The 15,297-nt window shown below is 46.6% G+C and overlaps 1 protein-coding gene across 6 annotated transcripts in view; it reads right to left on the bottom strand.

Moving 5' to 3' along the window:
- The window catches only part of NME8 (NME/NM23 family member 8), a 548,390-nt gene that overhangs the window by 48,085 nt on the left and 485,008 nt on the right, over positions 1 to 15,297 (bottom strand). For all 6 annotated transcript variants that reach the window (XM_033930225.1, XM_033930226.1, XM_033930230.1 and 3 more), the window contains one exon: positions 1,278 to 1,422. In XM_033930225.1, the coding sequence (XP_033786116.1) occupies positions 1,278 to 1,422 (145 nt within the window). The remainder of the gene's footprint in view (positions 1 to 1,277; positions 1,423 to 15,297) is intronic.

The following is a 15,297-nucleotide window of genomic DNA, read 5'->3' as shown; positions in this document are numbered from 1 at the left end:
AGGGGGAGAGAGACATCGGGCCTTGAGCATGCACAAATGCTCAAGGCTCCGCATTGGATCTGTATTCGCCATTGGTGGTCACAGGTTTCTTCTGCTTTATGGCAGCAGCTTTCTTCTGCACCAACTGGTAAGCTGTTGACTGGAGAGTGGGTGGATAATAGAGAATGACACGGGGACAAATTTGTCCCTGTACCCGCAAGAACTCAATTTCCCAGTACAGTCCCCATGAGTTTTGTCACTGTCCCTGTCTCTGCCCCATCCCTGTAAGCTCAGCTTTAACTACCAAACCTCGAACACTTATGATTTTAAAGTGTTTGAGGCTTGTGCAGATGAGGACGGAGCTTGCAGGAATGGGGCAGGGACAGGAAAAGAACCCCCGGAATGGGACAGGAAAATGAGTTCCCATGGAGATGGAGACAAATTTGTCCCTGTGTCATTCTCTAGTGGATAAGTAGGATAGCAGTGCTATATTCATCAGGGAGGGGCCTCTATAATGGACAGCAGCGCTGGTATTCAGGGGGGGGGGGAAGGCAGTGTATGGCAGTGCACAGCCCTGATGGTCATCAGAGTTGAGTGGAGGAAGAAGAAGAGGAAAGCCGCACCAGTGGTCAAGTGGTGTCTCAAATATACTGTAAACTGAGATCCTAATTTTGGGCCATTTTTTTGGCCCCAAAATCTCAGTTTATATTCAAGCATATATGGCAGCAACTTTTCTCACTAAATTATACGTATGCTTTTCAAAAACCAAAAAATGCCCATAGGTCCAAACTCTGCTCCAACTCCACTTCTAGGAATATCTCTGCTTACTAGAGTTAGTGTAAAATGGCATCATGCAATAACCCTCCCTTTTACAAATTTGTAGGGTGGTTTTTAGCGCCGGCCATGGTGGTAACAGCACGTTGGAGCCGCAGCCAGCATAATAACCACACTACAGTTTTGTAAATAGCAGGGTAGCTATTTCTGCATTTTAAAATTAGTTTACATAGGTAAATATCTTTGAAAATTATCTCTATATTGAACCAATTGACAAAAAATCTGTTACATATTATGGGCTTCTTTTACAAAGGTGCGTTAGGGCCCTAACGCATGGAATAGCGCGCGCTAAAATGCCGCACGCTAGCCGCTACCACCTCCTTTTAAGCAGGTGGTAGTTTTTTGGCTAGCGCACGCTAATCCGGTGCATGTACTAAAAATGCTAGCGCACCTTTGTAAAAGGAGCCCTATGACAATTTTGTACTTAATAGTTCAAAGTTTTGCAAAACTGAGTGGTTACTTACTCTAACATATAGTCTACTAACTCATTAAAATATGGTTTTTCTTCATGATTTTTATAAAATTGTGATGCCTTCTCATGAGTTAGGTTTATTTCCTTCATATCTGATACAGTAAATCCAGCTTCTTTAATCCTATGCATAATATCATCTAAAAAAAAGTAGAAATTTAGAAAGTCAATGAAACATTAAAATTAGTTTAGCATGATTGTTAAGGAGAAATTAGGTCCTTACCTGCTAATTTTCTTTCTTTTAGTCCCTTTTAGACCGGCACAGAAACGGATGGGTTTACGCTCCTCTGCCAGCAAGTGGAGACTGAGACACTAACTTTTGGCTACAGTACAAGTGGGTTGTGTAGTCCCGTTTACAATCAGTCTTTATGAATAGCCAAGCAGAAAAGCAGTTACTTACCGTAACAGGTGTTATCCAGGGACAGCAGGCAGCTATTCTCACAGATGGGTGACGTCATCAACGGAGCCTGGATGCAGACGCCTCACAAGTAGACTTGCTTGAAGAAACTTGAAGATTCGAGTTGCCCGCACTGCGCATGCGAGAGTGCCTTCCCGCCCAGCACAGGGCGCGTCCCTCAGTTTAGATAGCTAGCAGAGAAGCCAACCTGGGGAGGTGGGTGGGTTGTGAGAATAGCTGCCTGCTGTCCCTGGATACACCTGTTACGGTAAGTAACTGTGCTTTATCCCAGGACAAGCAGGTAGATATTCTCACATATGGGTGACCTCCAAGTTAATAAATATTTATCAGAAACGTATTGTAGATGATGTTTAGTAGCAGGGAGTCATTCAAGCCACATATACAAGAACTGCTGACACAACACAAACTGTATGAAAAATCATAATACAACGGAGAAAAATAAACCTCAATTGTGAAAGGCTGGGACTACACAAATGCCCAAACCTATTCACATCATCACGGGTTTATAAAAAAAAACTCCGTATACATATAAATAAATAGATAATTTCCATTCATGCAGAATCCAATCTTTTTCAAAATTTTTTCAATATAAGCAGTGTACGCAAAGTTCAATGCATTAATTGTGTCCAAAAAAGTGACCCGAATCCCAAACTGACTAAATTATTAGCGAGGGCTACAGCTCAACTTCACTTGTGTAAGCGGTTGTGGAGGCGTAGAGCATAGAATCACGGTAAAAGAGAAAAATGCACTCATCTGAAGGTGTAGAACTTCAAAAAAAGCTTCTAACTCCTTGTCCCGACAGAAAAGTCTTTCTGTTTCGCCTGAAAAGGCTACTTCAGGGGATCCATTCAGTGTCCAAATATCTCCCCGCTTCTTACAACCCGACAATAGTAAAGCCGGCTCCTCTCAAAATGGTGCTGGGAATGTGAGACGCGCCCGGCTCGAACAAAAAAACGAACGAACCGGGTGACATGACGTCATGCGTGATAGGCTAAACACCATGATATGACCAGTGATATACTTAAATGTCTCAATCATGTCTCCCCTCTCCCTACGTTCTTCGAGAGAGTATAGCTGCAATTTGTTCAGCCTTTCCTTGTACGTGAGATCCTTGAGCCCCGAGATCATCCTGGTGGCCATTCGCTGAACCGACTCAACTCTCAGCACATCCTTACAGTAATGTGGCCTCCAGAATTGTACACAGTACTCCAGATGAGGTCTCACTATGGTTCTGTACAATGACATTATGACCTCCAGCTTCCGGCTAACAAAACTTCTACGGATACAACCCAGCATTTGTCTAGCCTTGGATGAAGCCTTCTCCACTTGATTGGCAGTTTTCATGTCTTCACTAATGATCACCCCTAAATCCCGTTCTGCTGCAGTCCTACCCAAGGTCTCACCATTCAGTGTGTACGTTCTGCATGGATTATTGTTGCCAAGGTGCATGACCTTGCATTTTTTCGCGTTGAAGCCCAGCTGTCAGGTCAAGGACCAATGTTCCAGTAAAAGCAGGTCTTGCTTCATGCTGTCGAACAAATCGCTTTTACTTACAATGTTACATAATTTTGCATCGTCGACGAATAATGTCATTTTACCTTGAAGCCCCTGAGTCAGGTCTCCTACGAATATGTTGAAAAGGATCAGACCCAGGACTGAGCCCTGCGGCACTCCACTGGTCACCTCCGACGTTTTAGAGAGGGTACCATTAACCAACACCCTCTGAAGTCTACCACTTAGCTAGTCATTGACCCATGCAGTTAGTGTTACACCTAATCCCATTGATTTCATCTTGCTCAATAACCTACGGTGGGGGACGCTATCAAAAGCTTTACTGAAGTCCGAGTACACGACGTCCAGGGACTCTCCCAAATCCAGCTTTCTAGTTATCCAGTCAAAGAAGCTGATAAGATTGGATTGGTAGGACCTACCCTTGGTGAATCCATGTTGGTGGGGATTGCGTAGATTCTCCTTGTTCAGGATCTTGTCTAATTCGCGTTTGATTAGTGTTTCCATGAGTTACTCACTATCGATGTGAGACTCACCGGTCTGTAATTCGCAGCCTCTGCCCTGCAACCCTTTTTGTGCAGAGGAACAACGTTAGCTGTTTTCCAGTCCAAGGGGACTCTTCCTGTACTCAGGGAGAGATTGAAGAGTACGGATAACGGTTCCACTGGGATTTCACACAGCTCTCTGAGCACCCTGGGGTGTAGATTGTCCGGTCCATGGCTTTGTTCACCTTGAGTTTTGATACCTCGCCGTAGATGTCGCCGGGTGTAAACTTGGAAATTCTGAAACGGGTCTTCCGAGTTTTGCTTCGCCTGCAACTGTGGGCTGGACCCCGGCGCCTCGCAGGTGAAGACTGAGCAGAAGTACTCATTTATCTGTATCTGATTCTGCATAATTCCCGTCAGGTTTGCTAATGCATACTATCCCATCAGTGTTTCTTTTTCTGTCACTAATATACCTGAAGAAAGATTTGTCCCCCTTTTTAATGTTCTTTGCTAAGTTTTCTTCTACTCGAAGCTTGGCCTCTCTGACTGCCGACTTGACAGCTATAGACCTGGCCAAATATTTTATTTTAGCCTCTTTTTCCTCCGAGCGTTTGTAGGAAATAAATGCTCGCTTCTTTTCTTTAACGAGGTCTGAGATCTCTGCGGTGAACCATTGGGGGTCTGTTGTTTCTTGGCCGTTTACTTACCGATTTTATCTAGCGGTTTGTTGCTATGTGTAGGGTAGATTTCAAGGTTGACCACATAGCCTCCACATTATTGGTCACCGCTTGGTTTTGCAGTGCCCGATGAACAAAATCTCCCATGTGTTTAAAGTCAGTGCCTCGAAAGTTGAGTATTTTTGTTGTCGTGCTTGATCTAGAGAAACCTTTTCTGAGGTTGAACCATACCATGTTGTGGTCGCTGGAGGCTAGCTTATTGCCTACAGAGACCTCCGAGACGCTTTCTCCGTTGGTGAGTACCAGATCCAGTATCGCCTGGGCCCTAGTAGGCTCCAATACCAATTGTTTGAGTCATGCTCCCCTTATGGAGGATAATAGCCTTCTGCTGCCGCTGGTTGACGCTGAAAGAGTGTTCCAATCTGCATCGAGCATGTTGAAGTCCCCTAGCAGTACCGTATCCCCCCATAAAGTGATATTCTCTATGTCATTGATTAATTCTATGTCCTTGTCTTCCAGTTGTCTTGGAGGTCTGTATATTACACCAAGGTACAGGCATTTTTCATTGCCTCTGGCCAGGTTAACCCAGAGGGATTCCCTGGTGTACTTGACATCTGTGATTCTCGTAGTTTTGATGCTTTTTTTGGTGTATAGTGCCACCCCTCCCCCTATCTTGCCCTCTCTGTCTTGATGAAGTAAGTTGTAACCCAGTATAGGCATATCCCACCCATGAGAGTCCATGAACCAAGTCTCGGAAATTGCTACTACATCCAGGTCAGCAGTCATTATTTCGGTTTCCAATTCCAGAATTTTATTGGCTAGACTGTGTGCATTAACATACATAGCCCTCCATACCTTGTGACTGCTAGGTTCCCAAGGGAAGTTTCCCATCTGAACTGATGTGGCACCTAAAGAATTGTTTGCAATGTGAGTACTTACCTCGAGCTCAGAAGTGGAGTAGCGACTCCCCTCCTCCGGATAGTTACTTACTGTACTGGTACCCTCCCCTAACTTACCTAGTTTAAAGCCCTACGAAGCAGTCGTGCTAGGTGTCCGAAGATGTTCTTACCTCTACTGGTTAGATGGAGTCCGTCTGGTCCCTGAAGTCCCTGTAGTGCCTCTCCATGGTTTAGGAATCCGAAGTTCATCGCCCTGTACCACCCGCGTAGGCACTCGGTCCTCTGGATACGCTCATCCCTGGTTCTTCCCTTGCCTCTAACTGGGAGGATCGAGGAGAAGACCACCTGAGCTCCTGTATGCTTCAGCTTCTCACCCAGGGCTGTGAGGGTCCGTAAGAGAGATCACGCACTGACACTTGCTACACCTCTTGAAGCCCGTAGCAGACCGGGACATAGATGGAAAAATAGCCACCGCAAAATTGAAGCCCTCAGGCTGTGGCCGAGCGGCCTGTCCTGGAAATCGAATGGAAGAAGAAAAAAATTTTTAATTTTTTTTTAACTAAAATAAAGGAAATAAAATAAAACAGCGATTTGTGAGGAAAAAAACACAAACCGCGATTGAGAGAAGGCACAAAGTGAACAAAGTTAAACGCAGAGAGTCAAAGATGGACTTCTCGGCTCTGCGAAAAACTGAGAACTGAGGAGACGCGCCCTGCGCTGGGCAGGAAGGCACTCGCGCATGCGCGTTTCTTCAAGCAAGTCTGCTTGCGAGGCGTCCACATTCGGGCTCCGTCGATGACGTCACCCATATGTGAGAATACCTGCCTGCTTGTCTTGGGATAATCAACTATGCTGAACAAGAACAAAAAACTCCACATTCACATGGAGAAAACAAAGGAATAGTCCCAAATCGGACCAGGGAACACTGTTAGATACTGATTAGACCAAAAACCTCTCAGAAATCCCCACAGTTTGCCAGCTAAACCAGCCAAGCCAAATGTCATTTCTCTTTCAACTCCCCAAACAACCAGCAACAACTAAATTCTGCAGAAAATGCCCTACTCTTCATGAAAATATTGAATAAAATGACTGGGCAGGGTATGTGCCGGTCTTAACGGACTAAAAGAAAATTAGCAGGTAAGGACCTAATTTCTCCTTCTTTAGCATCCCTCCAGACCGGCACAGAAACAGATGGGATGTACCAAGGCAGTACTCATCATGGGTGGGACCCCTGAAGAGCTGCCACAAGAACACACTCACTGAACACTGTGTCCTGACGCACCTGAACATCCACACAATAGTGTCGAACAAAGGAATAGAGAGAAGACCAAGCCGAAGCTGTACAGATATCCACTGAAGATATAAAGAAGATTCAGCCCAAGAAGCTGCTTTATCCCAAGACGAAGGAGCCATGAGAAATTCTGGAATAGGCTTCTGTTGGAGAAGGTACATCGAATCGATAGCCTCCTCAATCCATTGCGTAATGGTAGCCTTGTAAGTACCATCCTCCTTATAAGTACCTGCTAAGGAAACAAAAGGACGGTCTGACTTATGGAATTCCTGGGTCCGCTGAACATAAGAACTAAGGCCCCTATGTACATCCAACTTGTGCACTGCCTCTGCTCCAACAAGCTCTCCTGCTAACACAATACCAGGAGGACCACTGACAGGTCATGAAATGGCAAGACCACCCTTGGAAGAAAAGAGGGGACCAGCCACAGCACGACCCAGTCTTTAAAGAACTCCATGAAGGAAGGCCTACACGAAAAAGGATCTGCAGCATAAAAACTCGTCTCACAGAAAAAAAGGCCACCAAGAAAAAAAAAACAATGCCTTAAGAGTAAGGTCCTTCCATGTACAGCCGCTGAGAGACCCAAACAGAGGATGCACGAGTGCGGAAAAGGCTAGAAGGATATCCCAGGCAGGAACCAATGACCACACTGGTGGCTGGATCAGCTCTGCAATCCTCAAGAACCGAATCACATCCAGAGAGGAGGCAAAATGTTTACCAAGCAAAAGACTGCAAACGGAAGACCAAGCGGCATCCTGAAGGGAAAACCAGGCAAGGCCTCGCTCCAGACCATCCTGCAGAAAATCCAGACTGTAAGGCAAAGCAGCCCGAAGGGAAAACACGCCATGTGCAGAACACCAGTCCTCAAAAATATGCTAACCTCAAACCTAAGCCCAAGAGGAGGAAAATCTCCGAGACTCTAAAAGAGAGGAAGTCACTTTATCTGAAAATTCCTTGTTCCTTAGGCGAGCCCTTTCAAGAGCCAAGCCATAAGACCAAAAAGGACCCAAATCTAACAATGGAATGGGACCCAGAGTCAGAAGATCGGGCGAAAGGGACAGTGGAATAGGATCTGCCAAAGCAGACAAACCAGAATTGCAAACCACTGGTGCCCAAGCCAGGCCGGAACCATGAGAATCAAAGAAAAAGCAGAACACCACCCACCAGAGGCCACAGAGGAAAGATATAAAGCAGGCCTTCCATTGGCCAAGCCTGCACCAGACCATCCAAGCCCTTGGCCTGATACTCCCTGCACCAACTAAAAAAAACCTCAGCACTTTGGCATCGACACTCAAGGCCATGAGATCCATGATCGAGTGACCCCCAAGCCTGAATAATCAACTCGAAGGCTTCCAGCCCGAGACACCACTCACTGGGACCAGCACATGACTGAGAAAATCCACCTGGACAGCATCCACACCGGTAATGAGGGAAGCCGAGATGCACGAAGAAGAGCCTCAGCCCATTCCATGAGCAGAGGGGCCTCCAGTGCCATCAGAAGATTCATGGCGCTTCCTTTATGAGTGACACAGGCAACCGCTGTGGCGTTGTCTGAGAGGACTCAAACTGACCTGCCCTCCAACCAGGACTGGAATTCCACCAATGCTAGCCAAATGGCCCTGGTCTCCAGAACAGTGATTGACTAGGATACCTCCACTGGCAACCAGCAACCCTGAGCCCAGCGACCAAGACATTGAATTCCCCAACTAAGGAAACTGGCATCCGTGAAAAACCCTGTCCACTGGGGCTGATCGACTCACTCATGAAGCAATTTGGAAGACATGGGCCACCAGCGTAGGCTGCGCCAAATTAAGCTCCAGAGCGGGACCAAAGAATCCAGATCGGGAATCTGTGGTAACCACTGCTGAAGAAGTGCATACTGAAGAGGATGCATATGAGCCTGAGCCCACTGGACCACTTCCAAGGAGGCCACCATGGATCCCAAGACCTGCAAAAAGTCTTGCACCCGCGGATATTGGCAATCCATCAGAGAATGAATCTACATCTGCAATTTGCACACCCTGGGTTCTGGAAGGAAAAACTCGCCCCAAGCTGGTGTCAAAAACGAACGCCGAGACACTTGAAGCACTGAGGCGGAATCAACTGGCTGCAAGACAGGTTGACCACCCAGTCCAAGGACTACAGAAACACCACAACCCGAGCCATGACTTGGGAACTGTCCTGCAGGCTGCAACGAATATGCGCAAAGCATGCTGCTGACATAAGAACCAGACTTTTGGTGAAGGTGCCAGGAACCACAGCACTCTAAACTGATAATGCTCTCACAAAATCACAAAGTGAAAGAATCGTGGATGGGAGGCCCAAATGGGAATAGGCAGAAAAGCTGCTGTCACATCAAGAGAAGGCAGAAACTCCCTAGGGAGAACAGCCAGAAATAAGATGGACCTGTAGTATCTGTCAGTACTAATCCTCTGAGGAGGCACTGGAACTACCGCTTTCAGGACCAGCAACCTGAGGAGAGTCTACCGAAAAGCCCTCATCCATGTTGCCTGACAAGGAGAAGAGAGGCAAAAGTCTGGGAAAGAACGTGAAAACTCCAGAGAATAACCATCCCGAATCACCTCCAGGACCCACTGATCCATTGTGATCTCGGCCCATCCCCGGTAAAAATTCCCACAACCAGGCTCTGACTGGAACTGTGAGAAGGACCAGCAATGCCTGCATTAGAAGAAACGTCCTCTGGAAGGAAAAGAGGTTGCACCCCGGCCAGGGCGATACCTAAGAAATCCACCAAACTTCCCAAGGGAGAACCACCACATGATACTTAGCGAGGTTGGTCCTCTGGTGTTTGGATTTGTTTTTTACTTTACTGAGGCACATTAGAGACACTCAAGGCCTGAACCAGCTTATTCAACTCCTTCCCGAAGTGAAAGGAGCCCCAAAAGGGAAACTTACCGAGCTTAGCTGTAGACGCTACATCCGCCCACTAACCCCGAAGCCACAGGGTATGGCGGGCTGTCACACCTAGAGCCATTGACTTTACTGAGGCACCCAACAGATCATAAAGAGCATCAGAGAGAAAAAAAAGCTCCAAGCTGAATATTAAGAACTTCCTGATCCACTAAGAACCAGTCAGCCACTTCGTGGTCAAGAGCCCTCACAGACCACTGGAAATAAGACTGCCACAATTCGCCGCCTGGACAGCCACATCAAAACTGCGTTTAAGTAGAGCTTCCATCTTACGGTCCTGAAGATCTCTCAGGGCCATGCCTTTCCCTGGCACAGTATGTCTGTGCACAATAGCCAAGACGCTACAAGAAACTTAAAGATATCTCTATCCCCATCTGGAATGGGGTAGTCTGGCCGGGGACCACATTAATAAAAAAAAAATGCATCAGGAATGTTCCACTGAGCATGTACTACATCCCAAATATCGTGAAGCACAGGCAAAGAGTGGGATGCTGACCGGATCCTTAGCTTCCTCTTCAAAGTGTAAAACTGAAGACATCTGAAGAATGAGCTCCTGAGGAAACATGCGCACAACATACGCGTTCTCGTCAACCGGCGCCTTAGAAAAAAAATTTCTATCCAAAAACATCAGACCGCCCTAATGGATCTGGAAAATCCTCCCCAAGATCCAAATCCCCATCTGGAGGAAATGGATCAGCCAGAAAAGAATACTCATCCGAAGACACTCGCGGCCGCTTGGATGATGGCTGAGGGGGCCAGATAGAGGCAACCTTAGCAGGAGATTGAACAAGATGGTTATGGAAGGGAAAGACCCCCCCAGGCGACCCCTAGAACTCCAGTCGCCTGTAAATAAACCTTGCACATAGCTAACATAAAATCAGAGCTCAACAACCCCGGCAGCAATCTAGAAATCATAGCATGAGCAGAAGACACATTTAAGACCTGTTTCTGTCTCTCTAAGACAGGAGGAAGGTCGCCTGAGGGAGTGGGCAAAATGGATGCCTTTCCCGCCAAAACTGAGTTAAGCGCTGTCGCTAAACTGCAACCTGAAATAAAACACGGCACTGAAGCCAAATTCGACCCGCCGCTACAGAAACATCGCTAGCAGCCCCAGCCACAATAAGGAAATCCCCAACCTCCCCAGCGGTCCGCAAGCCCGAATCTGTCAGACTGCCAGCAATTAAGGAAGCTCCACGTGGGCAGCAGGTAAGGTCGAAGTGTCACCAGTGCCTTCTGCTGATGAGCGATGGGAAAAGGAGCCGGACACAACGACACTTGAAGCAGAGTCCCCCTTGAGGCGGCTGGAACATTTCATGCACCCGCCAGCTGCATCCAAAAATGGCAGCATCAGGACCACTTTATGCTCCATTTATTTTTTCTCTTTTTTTTGTTTTTAACTTCTCACAGCTCACCAACTATCTCAAGTCAGAACAGACCCCACAAGGCACTCTAAATTAGTCTGTGCCGGTATAGGTAGCCAGGCGTATAGTTGAAGCTCCTCTAAACACAGACAAATTAGGAAGGTGGGAGTTAGGGGGAAGGACTCGACCCTTTCGAGTGTGGCACACTCGAAGTCCGTAGGACCCTCAAAAGGGTCCCCAAGCTCTATCTGGACCACAAAAGGGACCAGAAAAATTCCCTAACCAGATCCAACAGACCCAAACAAACCTCAGTAGAGACTAGAGGTCTGCACGGGAACAGGGATTGCAGGAATCCCGTAGGTCCTACGGGAGCCCCCCAACCTCACCCCCCAGATGTACAGGACAATCACGGGGATTTCCCCCCAGGCTCACGGGATTCCCACGGGGATGGAACTGGGGATCCCAAGGCCTGGAAAGAGAATTCTTAGATAGACAAATGCAGAAACTGGGACCAAGATGATGGAAAAACAAAATATCCCACCAGCTACAGCAATGGAGATGTTCATTTTGAGGGGGGCTAAGCTCAAAGTGGGAGGCCCCAGCCCCCTCTCATGGTTATGCCACCAATTGTGTTTAGTACAAAATGAAGTACTTGTTTGTTATGGGGCTTCCAGTTCAGTTTTGGCATATTTTTCTTATGTAACCATTATCATAATTCTACTTTAAATTATTTTGATGCTGTATTGTTTGATTCTTTACTCATTGCTGAATTAAAAATCATTTGTGGATCTTGGAGGGACCTCTCACAAGTTACCTATGCCAGATGGTGGAACCAGATTTGTTTGATCTACAGATATGAGCTTTATATTGTCAAAAAATCCAACTCTTATTTCTTTTAATAAGAAATGGTCGACCCTACAGTCACATGACCTAATGTCTATTCTAATGCTTTCCAGTGATGTATGTATCTCTTATTTCTGTTCTGTTGTTTATATTGTATTTTATTGTTGGTTTAAATAAACTAAAGACTTAAAAAAAAAAAATCAAAACTGTCAGAAGTAATTGCTGCTTTTTATGGGAACAGGTAACTTTTATGGGTGGATGTGCGGGGACAAGTGTCGAGTCTTTGCGGGGATGGGCGGGTACAGAGGGGATTCCTCACGGGGTCGGATAGGGACGGAGAGATTCTGGCGGGGACAGGCGGGATTTCTGTCCCTGCTCAACTCTGTAGTATAGAGTGTGCAATCTTACCGCTCCATCTGCTGGAGACAGAAAAGTCTGATTGTAAGAGGGACTGCACAGCCCACTTGTACTGTAGCCAAAAAGCACAGTTACTTACCGTAACAGGTGTTATCCAGGGACAGCAGGCAGCTATTCTCACATATGGGTGTCGTCATCAACGCAGACGCCTCACAAACAGACTTGCTTGAAGAAACTCGAAGTTTCGAGTTGCCCACACTGCGCATGCGCGAGTGCCTTCCCGCCCAGCGCATGGCGCGTCTCCTCAGTTCAGATAGCTAGCAGAGAAGCCAACAAGGGGAGGTGGGTGGGTTGTGAGAATAGCTGCCTGCTGTCCCTGGATAACAACTGTTACAGTATGTAACTGTGCTTTATCCCAGGAAAAGCAGGCAGCCTATTCTCACAGATGGGTGACCTCTAATCTAACCAGAATTGGAAGGTGGGAGTGTTGGCAATTTAGGATAATAAATTTTGTAATACTGTTTGGCCAAACTGTCCATGCTGTCTGGAGAAAGTATCCAAACAATAGTGAGAAGTGATGGTATGAACCGAGGACCAAGTAGAAGCTCTACAAATTTCCTCAATAGGTGTAGATCTGAGGAAAGCTACTGAAGCGGCCAGAGCTCTGACTTTATGGGCTGTTACTTTACTGTGAAGGGGTAATCCAGTCTGGGCATAACAGAATGAGATACAAGCCGCCATCCAGTTGGAGATGGTACGCTTAGAAATAGGATGTCCCAACTTATTGGGATCGAAGAAGACAAAAAGTTGAGGAGTTCTGTGTGGTTTGGTGCGTTCCAAATAGAAGGCCAAAGCACATTTACAGTCCAGAGTATGAAGAGCAACTTCTCCAGGATGAGAATGAGGCTTTGGAAGAACAATGGATTGGTTGAGATGAAATTCCGAGAACACTTTAGGGAGGAATTTAGGATGAGTACGAAGAACCACCTTGTCATGATGGAACACTGTGAATGGTGGGTCAGCAACTAAAGCTTGCAGCTCACTGACTCGTCGAGCAGAAGTGAGGGTTATGAGAAACACCACTTTCCAAGTGAGATACTTAAGATGAGCCTTTTCAATTGGTTCAAATGGAGGCTTCATCAGTTGAGTAAGGACAACATTGAGGTCCCAAACCACAGGAGGCGGTTTGAGAGGAGGTTTGATATTGAAAAGTCCTTTCATAAATCTGGAAACCACCGAGTGAGTAGAGAGGGGTTTTCCTTCAATAGGTTGATGTAAAGCCGCAATTGCACTGAGATGGACTCGTATAGATGTAGACTTGAGGCCAGAATTAGATAAGTGCAAAAGGTAGTCCAAAATAGAAGATAAGGAGGAATGTTGAGGCTCCTTATGATGAGAAAAACACCACGTAGAAAATCTAGTCCACTTCTGGAGATAGCATTGTCTAGTGATAAGACTTCCTAGAAGCCTCTAAAACATCTCTTACAGATTGAGAAAACTGAAGAGGGGTTATGCTGAGAGGTACCAAGCTGTCAGGTGTAGAGACTGCAGGTTGGGATGAAGCAGAGATCCTTGACTCTGTGTAAGCAGAGAAGGAAAAACTGGTAGAAGATATGGCTCCCTGCTACTGAGTTGAAGTAGAAGGGAGTATCAAGGTTGTCTTGGCCACAGAGGAGCAATTAGAATCATGGTGGCATGATCGTTCTTCAACTTCACCAGAGTCTTGAGAATGAGAGGGAATGGAGGGAATGCATAAAGGAAGAGATTCGTCCATTCCAGAAGAAAAGCATCTGCCTCGAGGCGATGAGGAGAGTATATCCTGGAGCAGAATTGAGGCAGTTTGTAGTTGTGGGGAGCTGCAAAGAGGACTATCTGAGGCGTTCCCCACTGTGAAAAAATATGATGAAGAGGGGAGGAATGGAGTGTCCATTCGTGAGGCTGCAGTAGACGACTCAAGTTGTCCGCCAAGCAATTCTTCACCCCTTGAATGTAGATAGCTTTGAGGAAGGTGTTGTGGCAAATTGCCCAGTCCCAAACCTTCAGAGCTTCTTGACAAAGGGAGGCAGTCCCCATCCCTCCTTGTTTGTTGACATAATAGATGGCGACTTGGTTGTCCGTCCGAATGAGGACTATTTGGTTGTGAAGCAGATGTTTAAAAGCATTGAGAGCTTTGAGGATCTCTTTGAGTTCTAACAGATTGATATGACACTGACGATCCATACTGGTCCAGAGGCCTTGAGTACGGAAACCATCGAGATGAGAGCCCCAAGCGTAGGTCAAAGAGTCTGTCGTGAGGACCTTCTGATGCGGGGGGTGTTTGAAAAAGCAAGCCTCTGGAAAGATTGGAAGAGAGCATCCACCAACAGAGAGACTGCTTCAATGAAGGAGTGACTGAGATGTGTCGAGAAAGAGGGTCGCAAATTTGCATCCATTGAGATGCCAGGGTCCACAGAGGAATTCTGAGGTGAAGTCTGGCAAAAGGAGTCACGTGTACTGTGGAGGCCATGTGACCCGAAGTACCATCATGTGTCTCGCTGAGATGGAAGAGCGGGAAGACACTGTATGACAGAGGTGAAGAAGAGCTTCCATTCGTTGTTGTGGAAGGAATGCTCTGAGTTAGACAGTGTCCAGAAAAGCTCCAATGAATTGTAGAGTCTGAGAGGGCTGAAGTTGAGATTTGGGAAAGTTGATTTCGAATCCCAAACTTTGTAAGAACCAGGTAGTCTGTTGGGTCGCTACAATAACCCCTTGAAATGTGGAGTCTTTGATGAGCCAGTCGTCGAGGTAGGGAAATACCTGAAGACCATGATTCCGGAGAGCTGCTGCTAATACTACCAGGCACTTGATGAACACTCTGGGAGATGAGGCCAGGCCGAAGGGTAGTACTTTGTATTGAAAATGCAGATTCCCCACCCGAAATCTGAGGTATTGACGGGAGACCGGATGAATGGGGATATGAGTGTAGGCCTCGAGATCCAGAGAGCATAACCAGTTGTTCTGCTCGAGAAGGGGATAAAGGGATGCCAGGGACAACATTCGGAACTTTTCTTTGATTAGAAATTTGTTGAGAGCCCTGAGATCCAGAATGGGCCACAGATCGCCCGTCTTCTTTGGAACTAGGAAGTAACTGGAGTAAAAACCTCTGTTCTGCTGTTCCAAGGGAACTGGTTCGATGGCATGGAGATGAAGCAGAGCTTGAGCTTCCTGAAAAAGAAGGGCGGTCTGGGATGGATTGGAAGGATAC

Source organism: Geotrypetes seraphini, chromosome 2 (assembly GCF_902459505.1).
Source record: "Geotrypetes seraphini chromosome 2, aGeoSer1.1, whole genome shotgun sequence".
Lineage (NCBI taxonomy): Eukaryota > Metazoa > Chordata > Amphibia > Gymnophiona > Dermophiidae > Geotrypetes > Geotrypetes seraphini.
This window is presented reverse-complemented; position numbering and strand designations above follow the sequence as displayed.